General features: G+C 38.1%; 1 protein-coding gene across 1 annotated transcript in view; it reads right to left on the reverse strand.

Annotated features, from left to right (window-relative positions):
* CRB1 (crumbs family member 1, photoreceptor morphogenesis associated) overlaps window positions 1-16,225 on the reverse strand; it is a 179,951-nt gene that overhangs the window by 143,067 nt on the left and 20,659 nt on the right. The window contains 3 exon segments of the mRNA XM_006834233.1: window positions 5,924-6,063; window positions 9,800-9,914; window positions 9,917-9,994. Of these exon segments, the coding sequence (XP_006834296.1) occupies window positions 5,924-6,063; window positions 9,800-9,914; window positions 9,917-9,994 (333 nt within the window).

The following is a 16,225-nucleotide window of genomic DNA, read 5'->3' on the forward strand; positions in this document are numbered from 1 at the left end:
GAAGAATTGATGCATTTGAGTTACGGTGTTGGAGGAGAATATTGAAAGTGCATGGGCTTCCAAAAGAACCAATAGATCCATTTTGAAAGAAGTGCAGCCAGAATGCTCCTGGAGGCCAAGATGGCCAAACTTCATCTCATACTTCGGACATACTGTCAGGAGGGACCAGTCACTGGAGAAGGACATCATGTTTGGTAAGGTAGAGGGTCAGAGAAAAAGAGGAAGACCCCTATGTGGTCCTGCCCATAGCTTTTTCAATTCCACCATACATACAGTACTATTGGAAATCATATCTTAGGCCATCATAGCCTTCCATCTTAGTTCCCAGCTCCTTTTTCCACTTTTTGTGAACTCCAATCTAGTCTAGCCTGAGGCTTCCCAGATGGCACAGAGCAGACATACTGAGTAGTCCACCTGCAAAGTTGGCCCTGTTCACTTCATAGCCAGAGGGTGGTTCCTTCTGAGAACACAAATGCTGGGCTTCCTCCATTGCAGTCTCTGCGTGCCTGCTCTATTGGATGTGGGTGGGAGGGAAACACTAGGAAAAGAAAGTTTTTTGGCACTTTAACAACAACAACCCTTTAAAAGTTGCATTTGTTTGTTTGTTTGTTTCAGCTTGCAATTTGTTGCTGAAATCTTTTGCACATCTTTCAGAATTCTTTGAGTTGAGAGTAGAGATTTCTAATTGTTTTTCTTGGTGTTTGTGTGGGAGAGTTGGAACCTTAGACCTGCCTATGCTGCCATCTCCCAGTATCCCCTCTGTTTATAATTTTAATAAAAGTATGAAAGAGTTCACATTTTATATGAACTATAAACATATATGAATTATATGTGAATTATAACCACAACATAAATTCTGATGCTCAATTGTATAATAAATTTATTACATATTACCCTTGGGGTCTTTCTCAGTCATCTGAAGAAGAAACTTATAGTTGAAGAAGGAAACTAAACAGCAAGACCCCATAATACTTTTAACAAAGCCCCTGAAGAACCAACCCTCATGTCTCTTAAAACTGAATGCCAATTTCTAAATAATTTATTTCATACTGAAAGATAGAATTTTTTATATTAAATGGTATTTGCTGTGCTACACTGGACTTAGTTAAGAAAGTTTCTTGGACTATTTTTAATTTTCTTCTCCAAGTGTCAAGACTCATATACACATAGTCTAGGCTAGGAAATAATTTAGGACCTCCATAAATACTTTGCGCTTTTCTGGCTCATGCATTATCTCTTTCAAATTGTGACATTAGGAAGGTTCTGATTTATATTCTTGCCAGTCATGTCCTCACCACTGAATCCCCTTGGGGGAGTTTATTTGCTGCTGACATTAACCATTTCTATAAATAGACCCCTTCAGTTAAGGATGTAGTCAATAGTTTTAGCGAAATTTCCCATAAAACTCTGAACAAAGAAACAAGTTTTTATTTGGGTCAAGTCCCCATGTCTCCTCCCACCCCTGGTAACTATCAGAGAATTTTTTTTAGTATGAAAACCTTTTCTTGAGCTTTTGCAATTGTAGTCTCATATATTTGTCTTTTTATGATTGATTAATTTCACTCAGCATAGTGTCTTCCAGGTTCATCCGTGTTATGAGGTGTTTCTCAGATTCATTATTTTCCAGTGTTGCATAGTATTCCATTGTGTGCATGTACCAAAGTTTGTTTATCCATTCTTTCATTGATGGGCATTTCGGCTGTCTCCATCTTTTTGCTCTTGTGAATAGTGCTACAGTGAACATGGATGTGCATATATCTACTCATGTCCTGGCTGTTATTTCTTTTGGGTATATACCACACACTTCTTCCTTAATTCCCACATTATTTTAAAATCCCAAATGACTGTCACAACTATATGTCCCCTCATTTACACTTATAATAATTTTGTTGCCTTAGTTCAGGCAAATTGTTGCATCTCTTTAAGTTACTGCAGAACCCTTGCACTGGATTCTCTGCCTTTACTTGTTTCCATTAATCATCTTGCAATAAGCTGCCAGAAAGCTCTTTTTCTCTTCTAAATTTTTAGTTATAAGTACATTTTATTTATTTTGTTGTTGAGAATTTACACATCAAAAACATGCACCAATTCCACAGTTTCTATATGTACAATTTAGTGACATTGATTGCATTCGTTGAGCTGTGCAACTATTCTCACCTTGCTTTTCTTTCATTTTTAACAGAAACTCACTGTTCCCTAAGATTCCAATCTAGTTTTTGGAATTGCTTTTGCCAATTTGATCCCATATAGATACTTCATAAATAAGCATAATGCTCAAAGCAGACCTTCTTTTACTAGTTAAGCTAAATTTTTATTCAATTTTAAGAGGGCATCAGGGGATATTTTAAAATTTAAGATTAAATGATCTCAGGACAATAGTTACAAGGGTTCATCCACCATCCATGGCATCAGAAAGTCTAGAGTCCATGAAAATTTGAAATTTTGTCCTGTACTTTCCCCCTTTGATCAGGATTCTTTTATGGACTCTTATCAAAATATTAATGAACAGTAGCCAGGACCATCCAGTTTTGCGGGTCTCACAGCAAAGGAGGTGGTTGTTCATGGAAACTATTAGACATGCATTCCATATTCTCCACCTATTCCTGACTCTCCTTCTTCTTCTTCCTGTGCTGCTCCCAGTGAATAGAAATGAACTGCTATGTCTTTGGACAAGAGAGACCAGTCCCAGGAGAAGGACATCATGCTTGGTAAAGTGGAGGGTCAGTGAAAAAGAAGAAAAATCCCAGTAAGATGGATTGACACAGTGGCAGCAGCCATGGTCTCAAACATAACAATTGTGAGGATGGTGCAGAACTGGGAAATGTATTGTTCTGTTGGTTCTCTATGAGTTGGAAATGACTTGACGGCACCTAATTCTGTGCCATCAAGTCAGTTCCAACTCATAATAACCCTGTCTGTATAGGGTTTCTGAGAGCAGCTAGTGGGTTTGAACTGCCAACCTTTTGGTTAGCAGTCCAGTGCTTATCTTACAGAGCCACACCTAAATTCATGTGACTTGAATGATTGAATCCATAAATTAAAGAAACATTTAGTGATTTATCTTTTTAGGCAGGTTCTCTTAACTGTGTGACTCCATTACAAATTCTCTGTTGTTGTTTTTGTTAACTGCCATCAATTGATTCTGATTCCTAATGACCCTGTACAGAGTTTCTGAGGAGCATTTGGTGGGTTTGAACTGTTGTCCTTGTGGTTTGCAGTCCAGTGCTGATCCTACAGCACCATATCAAGAGTCTAGACAGCCCAAATCATCTCCTGTACTCAACTGGTGTAGAACTTGGTTTTAATAATAGTTGCCCATTTTTGAGTTCCTAATGTTTGCCAAGAATAAGCATTAACCACACAGTCTGCAGTTCAAACCCACCAATCATTCTAAGAAACTCTTTTATATGGTTGTTATGAGTTGCATCTGATTTAACCGCATTCAACAACAAATGATTGCTGAAGAGGCCTTGATGGTACAGTGGTTAAGTATTTAGCTGTTAATCAAAAGGTCAGTAGTTCAAGTTCATCAATGACTCCACAGGGGGAAAATACCAACAACTTGGTGATCTCTTCCCATAAAGGTTACAACCTAGGAAACACTATGGGCAAGTTTTTACTCTCTCATATAGTGTCTTTATGAGTTGGAATAAACTTGATCGCACTCAACAATAACAAAACCAGTATCTACCAAACTCTATTTTTATAACTGTACTCTCCACAACAACACTACCAGTTAATAACTTTTATCCCTTTTCGCAGATGTTGATGTTTAAGTGCCATCGAGTCAGTTCTGACTCATAGTGACCCTGTAAAGGGTTTCTGAGGAGCGGCTGGTGAGCTTTAACAGCCAAACTTACGGTTCAAACTGACCTCACAGCCTAGCGCATTAACTCACAGTGTCACACCAGGTCTCATTTATACATATATGCAGTACTGGTTTTGCTTCTCTAGAACCAAGCCTAGGACAGATAGGTATAGAGGGGGGACAAAAACACTAGTGAGGTACACAAACCAATGAATGGCCAACCATTCAAGATCAAAAGGGCAGCATTTATGTAAAGACAGGATTGGGAAAGATGGAAGAATGGAAACAAGAAACAGAGAGAAGTGGAATATGGGATGTTACATTGAAGGGAATGCAATCATTGAGATGCAAGGAAGTGTAGGATTTCTTGTAGGTGAAACTGATTATCTGCTCTGTAAATTTTCACTCAATTCACAATAAAAAGTGTTTGTTAAAGTCTATTATACAGTGACCAAGGATACTGAAAAATAAATTCTAAGCTTCTTTTAATATTTTCATATTTCTTACCCACAAAATACATTTAATTAAAAACATTCAAAGTTCCTCAAGCAATGGAATATCTTTCAAACAGAAGGCACTAACAATTGACTCCAGTCTCCATGTTTTTTTACCAACCACAGGATTATCCTTTTCTTAAAAAAGAAAAATAGAATGGGGAGAGGCAGATGGATAATTGCTGCTGTGAGGAGCCATTGAGCCAGTTCTGACTCATAGTGACCTTGTATAGGGTTTCCAAGGCTGTAAATCTTTGCAGGTACAGAAAGTCTCATCTTTCTCCTATGGAGCAGCTGGTAGACTTGAATTGCCAAACTTGTGGTTAGCAGTCCAGTGCTTATCCTACGTGCTTACACTACAAAGCCACAGTGGTCTCTAGATAGATAAGTATACTTATGTAACTTAAAACCTGCTTCTCAGAAACCCTATACAGGGTCACTATGAGTTGGTTGCAACTTGATGGCACTTAACAACAATAACTACTAAAAGTCAGTTACCACTGAGTTGATTCCAACTCTTGGTGATCAGTATGTGTCAGAGGAGAACTCTGCTCCATTGAGTTTTCAATGGAGAATTTTTTGGAAGTAGATTACCAGGCCTTTCTGAGGTGTCTATGAATGAATCCAACTTTCCAACCTCATAGTTAATAGCTGAGCCATTAATCATTTATACCACCCAGGACTCTAATCTTATATAACTGTACTAGAATAATCATCAATTTGTCTTTTTTTTTTTTTCTTCAGCAGATCAACAAAGAACAGAGAGGAGGTGCTGTACCTTTCATTTTTATAAATAATATTTTAGGGAGAATTAAAATTAAAAAATACCAAGTAAATTGTTTGTTTGCCAAATTAGCATCATATTGACTCAGGTGTTACATACCATTTTCTACTTATTCTGTCATAAACTCTACACACAAGTCTAGAGTTCTATAAAATTTTCTAATTACTCTTTATATGCAATTTCTGGTTATAGTTAATGTATTCTTAACATTATATGTTCCCAGGAGAATACTCCTATTTCTAGAATAGCATTCTATACCCTCTATGGGCACTATCATAATCATGTTGAAAGATTCCATGAATTACAATACAGGCTTCTAGGGTTTCAACATTATTTCATGGTTTTGATGCATTCCAGGTGTCTAAGAGAATATTTCATAGGCAAAGGAAGCAGCTAAGATACTGAGTTTTATCATTCCATTGCTTTTTTTCCCCTGTCTCCTTTTGAGGGTTAGGATCATTGGGCAGGTTAGTAACCTACTTTAGATAATGCTTAGTGTAGCAGTTGTTGTTGTTAAGTGCCGTCGAGTTGATTCCGACCCATAGTGACCCTGTATGGGGTTTTCAAGGAGCAGCTGGTGAGCTTGAACTGCTAACTTTGAAGTTCAAACGGCTTTGTAGTCTGGCCCATTAACCCACAGCACCACACTAGGACTCCTGTATAGCAGTAGGTACATACAAACATTGAAAAAATACAATTAAACAATGATAACTGGAAGAAAGTTGCTTTTACACTTTTAACAATAAGAAATTTTAGTTTCTCTTTCATACAAAAGGTCTGTTTCTATTTGAAGAGGGGCAGAAAAAACCAGTTGGTGGAAGGCATTTTGTCACTTACGAGGTCCAAAGCGACGCTTGTAATTGTCCAAACTGTTCTCACATGTAGCATTGTTATGACAGGGATTTGACCACCATAGAGGCACTAAGGTCTCGCAGTGTGTCCCTGTGAATTGGCTATCCACACAGTTACAGCTGTATCTGGAGAGTAAAATGAAATTTTCATGTCAGCTCTTGGTCATATTGAGATAAATGATCTTTTCTCTGTTTTCGTTGCCTGTCTGTTAACCTGATGTCCAGAAATAGTTTTAATACTTGTATATAAATGCCTGGCAATTATTTATATAATCCCAAAAGCATTGTAAGTTTCATGTTTATGTCTTATCATTAGAAAACATTGATCTGTTTTCAAAATTTATAATACTACATCATGTAAAATTATTTGGAAACCACGATTGCCTACTTCAGTTTTTTGTTGTTGTTAAGTGCCATCGAGTTAGTTTTGACCCATAGTGACCCTGTACAGGGTTTCTGAGGAGCAGCTGGTGAGCTTGAACTGCCAACCTTACAGTTCAAACAGTTTTGCAGTTTCACTCATTAACCCACAGCGCTACACCAGGACTCCATACTTCATTTTACTCATCCATAAACTGTAGATGATAGAACTCATGTCTCAGGGTTATTATGATAACTAAATGTATATGTGAAAAATGAAGCTCCGCATTTTAGGCATCAGAAGGTACTGATTAAGTTGCTATAAGGCACTGCAATTGAGTTAATTCTGACTCACAGTGACCCCATATAGCGTTTCTAAGATGTAAATCTTTATGAGAACAGAGAGCCTCAACTTTCTCCTGAGGAGTGGTAGTGAATTTGAACTACCGACTTTGTGGTTAGCAACCCAACACCTAACCCTAAGTGTCGCCACAGCTCCTTAAATTGCTATTGTTGTTGTTCTTAAGTGACATTGAGTGGGTTTGCACTTATAGCGACCTTTTATAGAGTTTCCAAGACTGTAATCTTTGCGGAAGCACAAAGTATCATCTTTTTCTGGGTAAACTGCTATTAAATCTTACTAAATCAAACTGTTAGACGTTTAGAAGGCAGTAGAGAAAGAGTTATACCATTGTGGCCCTATTTTATTTAGTTATTTATGTTTTTGTTAAGTATCATCAAGTCAGTTCTGACTCATAACTACCCTGTATAGGGTTTCCCAAGAAGACCTAGTAGGTTTGAACTGCCAACTTTGGGGCTAGATATCTAGTGCTTATCCTGCAGCTCATAGCAACCCTATATGATAGAGTAGAACTGCTCCATAGGGTTTCCAAGGCTGTAAAATCTTTATGGTCACATCTTTCTCCTGCAGAGCAGCTGGTGGGTTCAAATGAAAAACTGATTAGCAGTCAAGTGCTTCAATCACTATGACAACGAGTCTCCTCCTGTAAAGATTGTTGTTGTTTTTCTTAAGGGCCATCCAGTCAGTTTTGACTCATAGCGACCCTGTACAGGGTTTCAGAGGAGCAGCTGGTGGATTTGAATGACTGACCTGGGGTTCAAACTGACCATATAGTTCAGGCATTATCCTGCCTCACCACAAAATCCTATAGGCAGTTCTACTTTGTCATATGGGGTCTCTATGATTCAAGGTCAATAGCAACACATTATTCATGTCACATTCAAGTGAAGAGAATATAGTGACAAGATTTTAGCCTTCGTTTGTTTGCATTTCCATAGAAATCAAAAGTTTTTGGTAATATCTGTTGTGTGGTTTTCTGGAGATGATAGGGAAACCTCTTATTTTTCCTCTGGGATTCTTTTTAAAAAATTTCCATTCTTGTTCTGTCTGCAGGAATTTAGATTTCTGTCACTAGAGCATGATTTAGGTAGAACTAAGAGGCAGAGGCAGAAGATAGAATATGGTTTAAAATCATGTTTTGATTTTACAAAAATAAACAAATAATTGCATTGCTCTACTCAATTTCTATTATTTGGCTGGACTTCTGGTATGGCACTGTAGGGTCAGCGCTGGACTGTGAACCACAAGGTTGGCAGTTCAAACTCACCAGTGGCTCCTAGAAAACCCTATACAGCGTTACTATGAGTTGGAACTGACTCAATGGCACTTAACAACCACAGCATGTTTGAAGCACACATGCATTTTATTGATCTCTCTTTGAATCTGCTTCACTTTCAAAAATAGATTTGAGACAAATTATATCTCTCATTAAATAAAAGAAGACTCTTATAGATAGCAAAGAATTAATTGTGTGACTTTGTGGGAGACTCCTCACAGCCCTGAACTTTATACTTCTTTTTTGTAATATGGGAAAATTAATGCAGTGTTCACTGTAACAAGATAATGTTGAGTGCTCAATGATGTTAAAAATGGTTATGCATTTGGTAATTCAGTAAATATTCTTTAAATAAGTACTAGAAAGTTCTTTCCAACATATTTCATGTTAACTCAACTACCATTACACTAATTTTTATATCCATCGTATTATTGTTGTTAAGTGCGTTGAGTTTGGTCCAACTCAGAGTGACCCTGTATAGGGTTTCCTAGGATCCACTGGTGGGTTTGAAAGGGCAACCTTGCGGCTCAGTTGAAACTCAGATATAATTTTTGTTATTTTTGAAACACCAGAGAGTCAAAGAGCTTCTTCTCATTATTCTGATTTCTCAGAAGTATTCATCTAATTATTCAAACACCTGGACATGCAAATGATAGCTAATTTAATATGACTGTCCTTTCCAATGCTGTTTATATCAAATTCCTAAAGGACTTATTTTTACCACTTGATTTATACCTTTAAATCAGCAAATGGTGTTTTGTTTCTCTTGTAGGAGTTTGTTGTTGTTGTTAGGTGCCTTGAGATCCATTGTGACTCATAGCAGCTCTATGCACAGCAGAATGAAATGCTGCCTCGTCTTTTACAACCTCATGGTTATTGTTACACTTGAGCCCATTTATACCTTTAAATGAAGTTTGCTATGCAGATGCAACCTATGTTCACACATAGAACAATCTCTAGCTTTGTTTTTAAACCTTCCTTATCTAAAAAAGATTTATTTAATAAAATTGAAAGGCTGAGACTTTTAAGTAGTAAAAGCAGCTCTAAACTAAAAGAATTGATGTATTTAAGGTATAGTGTTGAAGAAGAATATTAAAAGTACCATAGACTGCCAGAAAAATAAGCAAATCTGTGTTGGAAGAAGTACAACCAGAATGCTCCTTAGAAGCCAGGATGGCCAGACTTCATCTCTCATGCTTTGGATTTATTATCAGAAGGGACCAGTGCCTGGACAAGGACATCATGCTAGCTAGGCAAAGTAAAGGGTCAGTGAAAAACAGAGAGATCCCAGATATGGATTCTCAAAGTGGCAGCAATGGGCTCAAGTGTAACAATGATCTTGAGGTTGTGAAAGAGGAGGCAGCATTTCATTCTGCTGTGCATAAAGTTGCTATGAGTCACAATGGGCCTCAAGACACCTAACAACAACAGCAAAGTCCTACAAGAGAAACAAAACACCACTTGCTATCAAGTTGATCCCGACTCTTGGAGACTCCATGTGTGTCAGAGTGTAACTGCTCCATAGGGATTTTATGGCTCTGACCTGCAATGGCAGATTACTGAGCCTTTCTTCCAAGATATCTCTGGGTACTCTAACCTCCAATCTTCTGATTACCAGCCAAGCACTTAACTGTTTGTACCACCTAGGGACTCTTACCAAGTGACCTAGACAATCCTCCTTTTGAGGACAGATGCCTTCCAAAAAGATGCATTTTGGGTGTGATCTCATCAGCGGTACTACTTTTCTTCATATAAGATATAAAATCTCAAGAGTGCGAGATTTTTAAATTCCCCAGAGTGCCATGATAGCTCTAGGTCAGTGGGTTCTCTCTAAGCTGGTCACGTGAACATGGAAGAGAACATACCTGTTGTCTCCATCCACACAGAACCCGCCATGGAGGCAAGGCTGACTGGCACACTCATCCAGGTTGAATTCACAGTGGTCTCCTTGAAATCCAGGGGCACAGGCACAGAGATAACCCCTAGAGCTTCCTGACAAGTTGCACCATTTAGAGAGGGCTGCTACCAACATTCCTCAATTTCCAATGCACAGTTCACACCTTTTTAAAAGAATCAGCAGAAAAAGGAGAAAAGTTTTAGCCAAGTGTTAATATTTTTAGCTATTTGGCAACTTTTGATTTACCAGAGCTCTTGTTAAATAGTATGTTGCCCCAAATAATTTCTCTCCTAATTGTAATTGTTATTAACATTTTGGCATGCTTGTGGGAAGTTACACAAAGCAGAGCAGCTGCTAGTTGCAAAGAATTATTGCATACAACAGCTTGCCGAGTTATATTCTGTGGAAACAAAGGAGTCATTTTTAGAACAAAGTTATTGTCAACTGTATTTTTGCTGGAAGTCTAGAAGGGATTGGTCAATACTTGCAAGTTATTTTTAAACATTTAATTTTCTTAGCAGTCTGTAAAGTAATGATTAAAAACCAAGACTTCAAAGGCAGATTGCTTGGGTTGGGAACTTGTCACAGTCATTTATTAGCTGTGTGACTTTGAGTAACTTTCTTAAAGTCTCCATATTTGTTTCCTCACCTGAAAAATGTCGAGAATAACCGTTAACTACCTATAGTGTAAATAAATGTGTTCTAAAGTGCTTAGAAGTGTACCTGTACATACAACATATTTACTGAAGAAAAAACAATCATTGTTCTTTCACAGGTTTTGTATGACATTGGATTATATATCTCCTTTGGTACTTTAGTTATTTATATTTGCTGGGAATCATTTAACACATAAAGCCAAACTATTGGTATAAAATTTGTTAACCCTTTTCTAAGTTTTATCTTTCACAATTCAAATAAAATACATAGATCAATCTGTGTTTCAATCATAACACAGATTACTTCCTAACATTTAAGAAATTCTTTATAAACCATTATTTTAAACACAGCAGTTACTTTAGTTTTTAGTTCAAAGACTAGTTTTAAAGTAACTCAGATCCAGGTATAGGAATGAGTTTCAATAGCTTAAATATAATTTTAATTAAAAAATAAGTTACTAATTTTCAGAGTGATTTTATTTGTATTAATCCTGATGCTGCTTAATAGCATGATTCTTGTTGCATTTTTTTTTTTTTTTTTTACTGCTAATGATACGGCCAAATGTTCTATGCTTTCACAATGCTAAAATTGCAGAAGAAAACTGAAAAATCTAGTCAGTCAACCAGATGTTTTTGTATCTCCAGATGTTTGGCTTCATATATAGAACATCTGTATAGCCCACTATAATTTCCATTTTTCATTTGGATATTTGCTACTATGTGCACACAGCTATTAAATATATACAGTTGATCAACATTCAAAAAATACCGAAACTATGTGGTCCCCTTTATCTGCCTAGCATTCTATGGATAGTGTTACCTAAAACATCACCTTTTCATTCAAACTCTATGTAACCATTGAAATCGAAAACTGCTAAAGTGAGTAGCCCTTCTTGACAGGTTGTGTAAGAACTGTAAAATTTTTAATTATGAAACTTTTTCTCAGGGTTGCATCTTGAAACCAAATTCATTGGAGATGGTTTCCAGTTGTTTATGAAACAAGAGAAAAAAATTACAGCAGGATCTGAGGGACTCAGTACCAAATGGAATAGATAAGACAGATCTGATTCCTAACTTCTTTCTAAAGTATGGACAATCACTCATTTCACTGCTGTAGAATGGGGTAGTGGACACTTCCTAGTGATTCCGGAGAATTTTAACACTTTCCTCCACCCACTTTGATGTTTTAAACTGAGATATTTGCTGAAAGCAAATTTTCCTCCTTCAGTTCTTCCAACATTTGTACAAGTGCGGCTGGCTTCATGGGCTTCATGTATGGGTGACCTGTGCAATTACCCAAGGCTCTGTACTTAGAAATAGTCTCTTGTGGTACAAACGATTGACACACTTAGCTGTTAACCAATAAGTTGGAGGTTTGAATCCACCCAAAGTTGCCTAAAAATAAATCTAGGCTTGTTAGGCAGACATATCAAGATAGAAAAGGAGTGATGGACAGTATGAAGGTGGAGAAGCCAAGTGACCAAATTTCTCCTAAAGATGAAGTAAAGTTCAATAGAGATAAGGAAGTGAGAGTCTTCAGGAGACAATTAGAATTTTTGTGGTAAAGCAGTTTTAAGTGATCATCAGTTCTAACTTGTGGTTGTTTCCATGAATGGCTCTTCTGTGTAAATGGGATAGACATGGAGCTCATTGAAAATAAGTTCAACAACAGGGCTCTGTGATACAGAGATTGAGGCATAGTCTGAATGGATAAAAGAGGGAAAATAATGTTAAGATGCTTGACTGTCTTATGAGTGTTGGTTTCCCTTGCTTACTATTATAAAATAGACACGAGTGGAATAGAAAGGAATATTGGGAAACATGATTACAGAAAACATATGTCTATAACTTATAAGGCTATAACAGTCTATAGTTTATTGTAATACCTAAAAGAGGTTCTAGAACATCTCCAGAGAAATATACTTCTTGCGGAGCCTAGCCTTTGTAATGTATTGGATCCTAGGTGGAATCCTGAGCCCCATCTAAAACCTTCTGAGGTGGGACCTTTCCACTTGAAAGGACATGCAGAGTAGCTAGAGGAACAGAAGATATTTCTTGAAAGAAAGACCAGCAGTCCTCCAAGATTGAAACTCAAAGGGAACACATGAACAGGCATATAAACTTGCTGGCAACCATGTTGGTCTACTGGTGAGTGGAAATGGTGGAAAGTCAGCAGTGAAGATATGGGCTGAGTTTGACCTTAGACTCCAATCAATCTGGAGATCACAGAGAGAAGAGGAAGGGCTGGTTGATCCGAAGTGTTGTGAGACCTGAGGACTCCTAAGCCTGTGGACAAGGACCTAGCCACAGAAGGCTAAAGCTGAGAGTGAAGCATTCAGCTGATATGAAGTGAAGGGAGCAGCACAAGAACAGCCAAACTTGCAGATAGGACCCAGTTGACCTAGCTTCGATGGCTTGATGATCAGAACTCAAATAGAGAAAGATAAGGAAATTTGATAAAGGAAACAAGTGTAAATTGCTACAACTTGATGAACTTGACCTATTCTTATGGATATAGTAGCTCAAAATACCAACTGAGGGGGAAGGAGTCTTCATATTAAGTATCAATCCTATCACCTCTGTATACAGAGTTGATAAGGATGGGCAACTTATCTACACAGGTAGATAAGGACTGGATACCTAAAATGGGGTGGGGGTGGGGGGGCTACAAAGGCACAAAGTGGCTGCCTTACAAGTTTTCAAGAGGGAGTTGAGTTTCAAAGTATGCAGGGAAAGTTAGAATCCCCACTGAATAGTTTTCATCTTGTCTAGATGAGTCTGATGAAAGGAGATGGGGCTAATATTCTTATGATTCAATAGTGAGTCATTGTTATCATGACTAATTGCAACTGTCACAATTGTAAAGGTAGAAGTTTTATAATAAAAAAGGAGGTAGTTAATCTTACATTCCAGGAACAGAGGATACTAGGACCATCAAGGGAGAAGAGCATGAGCAGATTGTGGGGCCCTTTCCAGAGAAGCAGCGATACCAGAGATGGAGGCAGAGATGAGGATGTAAAGAGATAGAGCAGCTGAGAACTCTAGACTCATGAAAAGAGAAAGGTTGTGTGCTGGTGGTCAGGAGGCAGGTTTGCAGAATGTGCCCTTGGTTTGTTTAAATGACTATATATTCTTGAGTGTTTTTGTGTATATAAAAAAGAAGAAAATAAGTTCAAGAAGCTCCAAAAGCATGGTCCTTAGAATTGTGTTACAGCTCCTAATTAGATCTGGATATAAAGTGAAAACTTATTTTAGCAATTTTTATTTTCTGTTTTCAATCACCCTACATAACAGCCATATCAAACCATTTGCTTTTCCCCAAATCTGCCATGTACCTCAACCAAGTCTCTGGACTGATGGATTTCTCGGTCCAGAATGCTCTTCCTCACTTGTCTACCTGGGGAATCATCTTTAAGACTTAAGTAAAATGGTCCCCATTTAGTGAAGACTTCTCAAATTTTATGAATGGTTCTTACCATCTTGACTTTCCGTAGTACTTACAGCATGAAATTGGACATATATACTGCATTCTTATCTTCAACAATTACTTTGAAAATGAGGATCATTTCTTGTTAGGAATAATAAAAGCTGACATTCTTTAGGAGCTTATTTCATGCCAGGTTCTGTGCCAAGTACCTTATGTATATGACTTGGTTTCATTTAAGCTCTGGTAGCATATTGTTTATGAGTCAGGACGCTAACCTCAAGGTCAGCAGTTCGAAACTATAAGCTGTTCCATAGGAGACAGACACTCCTATAAAGATTTACAGCCTTGGAAACCCTATAAAGGGTTGCTTTGAGTAGGAACTGACTCCACAGCCCATAACCGCCACCACCACCACCAAGCCTGAAAAAACTTTCTGGGGAGTAGGTACCCATTTTACTGATGATGAAACATAAGCATAGAGAGAAGAAAGTTGATGCAGATCAAAAAGCTAGAAAGTGGTAGAGCCAGGATTAGATTCAAGCAGTCTGAATTCAGAGTCCATACTCTTAGCCACTATTGCACATTATAGCCCAATGCAGTATGTTCCTCAAGGAAATGAACCCTCAGTGGCAAGCAAACACCTGCCTAGAGGTAGATATTCATCACAGCTTGTTGAGTTGCACTGTTTGTGAACTTGGATGTTAAAGTTATGGTCCAGGAGATGACTGGAAGGGAGGAGAAGTCAGTGACGATACTGGGAGTGTCTTGAGGGTGGTAAAGAATCACTTACAAAGAGAAGACAAGAGCTGTTTAATGACGAGTGATGTGCCAGTGGTCTTACAGGATCAGTGAGTTCTGTGAGAAAGCCAACCTTCTCTCAAAGCCGTAAAAATCAAGGATAGAGGAAGCCTCTAGAAAGGATTACATGGAAAGTAGTTTTATTAGTTAAATGCCAAGTGTCAACAAGGACCAGGAATTAAAAGTATATTGGAGGAAAATGTTTTAAAAGTCGGTTTATTTACTTTTATAAGACATGAGATTGTGTACAGCAGTAGCTGAGCATTCTAATGGAAATCAAGAAGCCACTTTTCTCACATTAGCTTTATGTCAATAGATATTAACATTCGTGTATAACTCCAGGCCAGATCACTCAACTTTCTATAAAATGTCTTCTCCAATTATCTCATCAGCATCATTCCAGGTCACCTAAACCAGATTTCTAGGAGTTACCAGCATCTCTTTACTTGTTTTCATGACCCACATCTTAGTCTGTCAATTCCTTCAATCTCTCTTGGAATTTGAATTAATCTGCCATCTTCATTGCTTCCATTTTAATCAAACCCTCATCATCTCTCAGTTAATCTCACTGTTACTGGTTTCTCTCTTCCAAATCACTCTCTACATTTCTAAAAATTGTTTTATTAAATAAAACCTGATTATACCATTGTCTGATGTGACTGTTGAAATAGTTCCCCTTGCCTTTAGGATAAAGCACAAATTTTTGTAATGTCTTAGAAACTTCTCAAACAATAGATTCTAATGTAGAACATCTACAAGGTGATGTGCTTGCAGCCTCATTACCTCTCATACTCCAGGTTGCACACCGGTGCTTCCAACTCCTCCTTCCCTATTTCCCTAACAAACTCCAACTAGTTCTCAAAGACTGTTTCTTCAAGCCTGGAACATCCCTAAATCAAAAGCCAAGAAGTCAAAGTTATGGCTTTGGCAAATGCTTGGCAGAAAAAATTTTTTCTGAGTGATTGTATTTGAACTTTCAGATTGGCATTTGGGGAGTTTTCACCTCAACACACATCTTTCACAGTTAGAGATTGATGTTAGCATTCTGTGCCACAGATAATGCAAATTATGTGTTATCAGTATGGAGCAGGTTCTCTGTCCTCATTAGGGAAAATACACTGCACAAAGCATGCAGGATAGCAATAAACCATCCTGAGCTCCTGCCTCACTAGCTGCAGGGCTCAGGCTTTGGAAATAATGGTTGCTATGGGTCGGAACCGATTCGACGGCACATAACAACAATGGTCCTTAACTGGAGTCCTGTTTTGGAGCTGTAGGGTCAGCACTGGACTGCTAACCACAAGGTTGGAGTTAAAACCCATCAGCCGCTCCTCAGAAACCCTGCGCCGGGTTGCTGTGAGTTGGAACCCATTTGACGGCACTTGACAACAAGCTCTGGTAGCGCAGTGGTTACGAAGCGGGCTGCGAACCTCAAGGTCAGCAGTTTGAAACTTCCAGCTGTTCTGCGGGAGAAAGATGAGGCTTTCTGCTCCCGTAAAGATTTACAGCCTCG

The sequence above is a fragment of the Chrysochloris asiatica genome, unplaced genomic scaffold (assembly GCF_000296735.1).
Source record: "Chrysochloris asiatica unplaced genomic scaffold, ChrAsi1.0 scaffold00009, whole genome shotgun sequence".
In the NCBI taxonomy this organism is placed as follows: Eukaryota; Metazoa; Chordata; class Mammalia; order Afrosoricida; family Chrysochloridae; genus Chrysochloris; species Chrysochloris asiatica.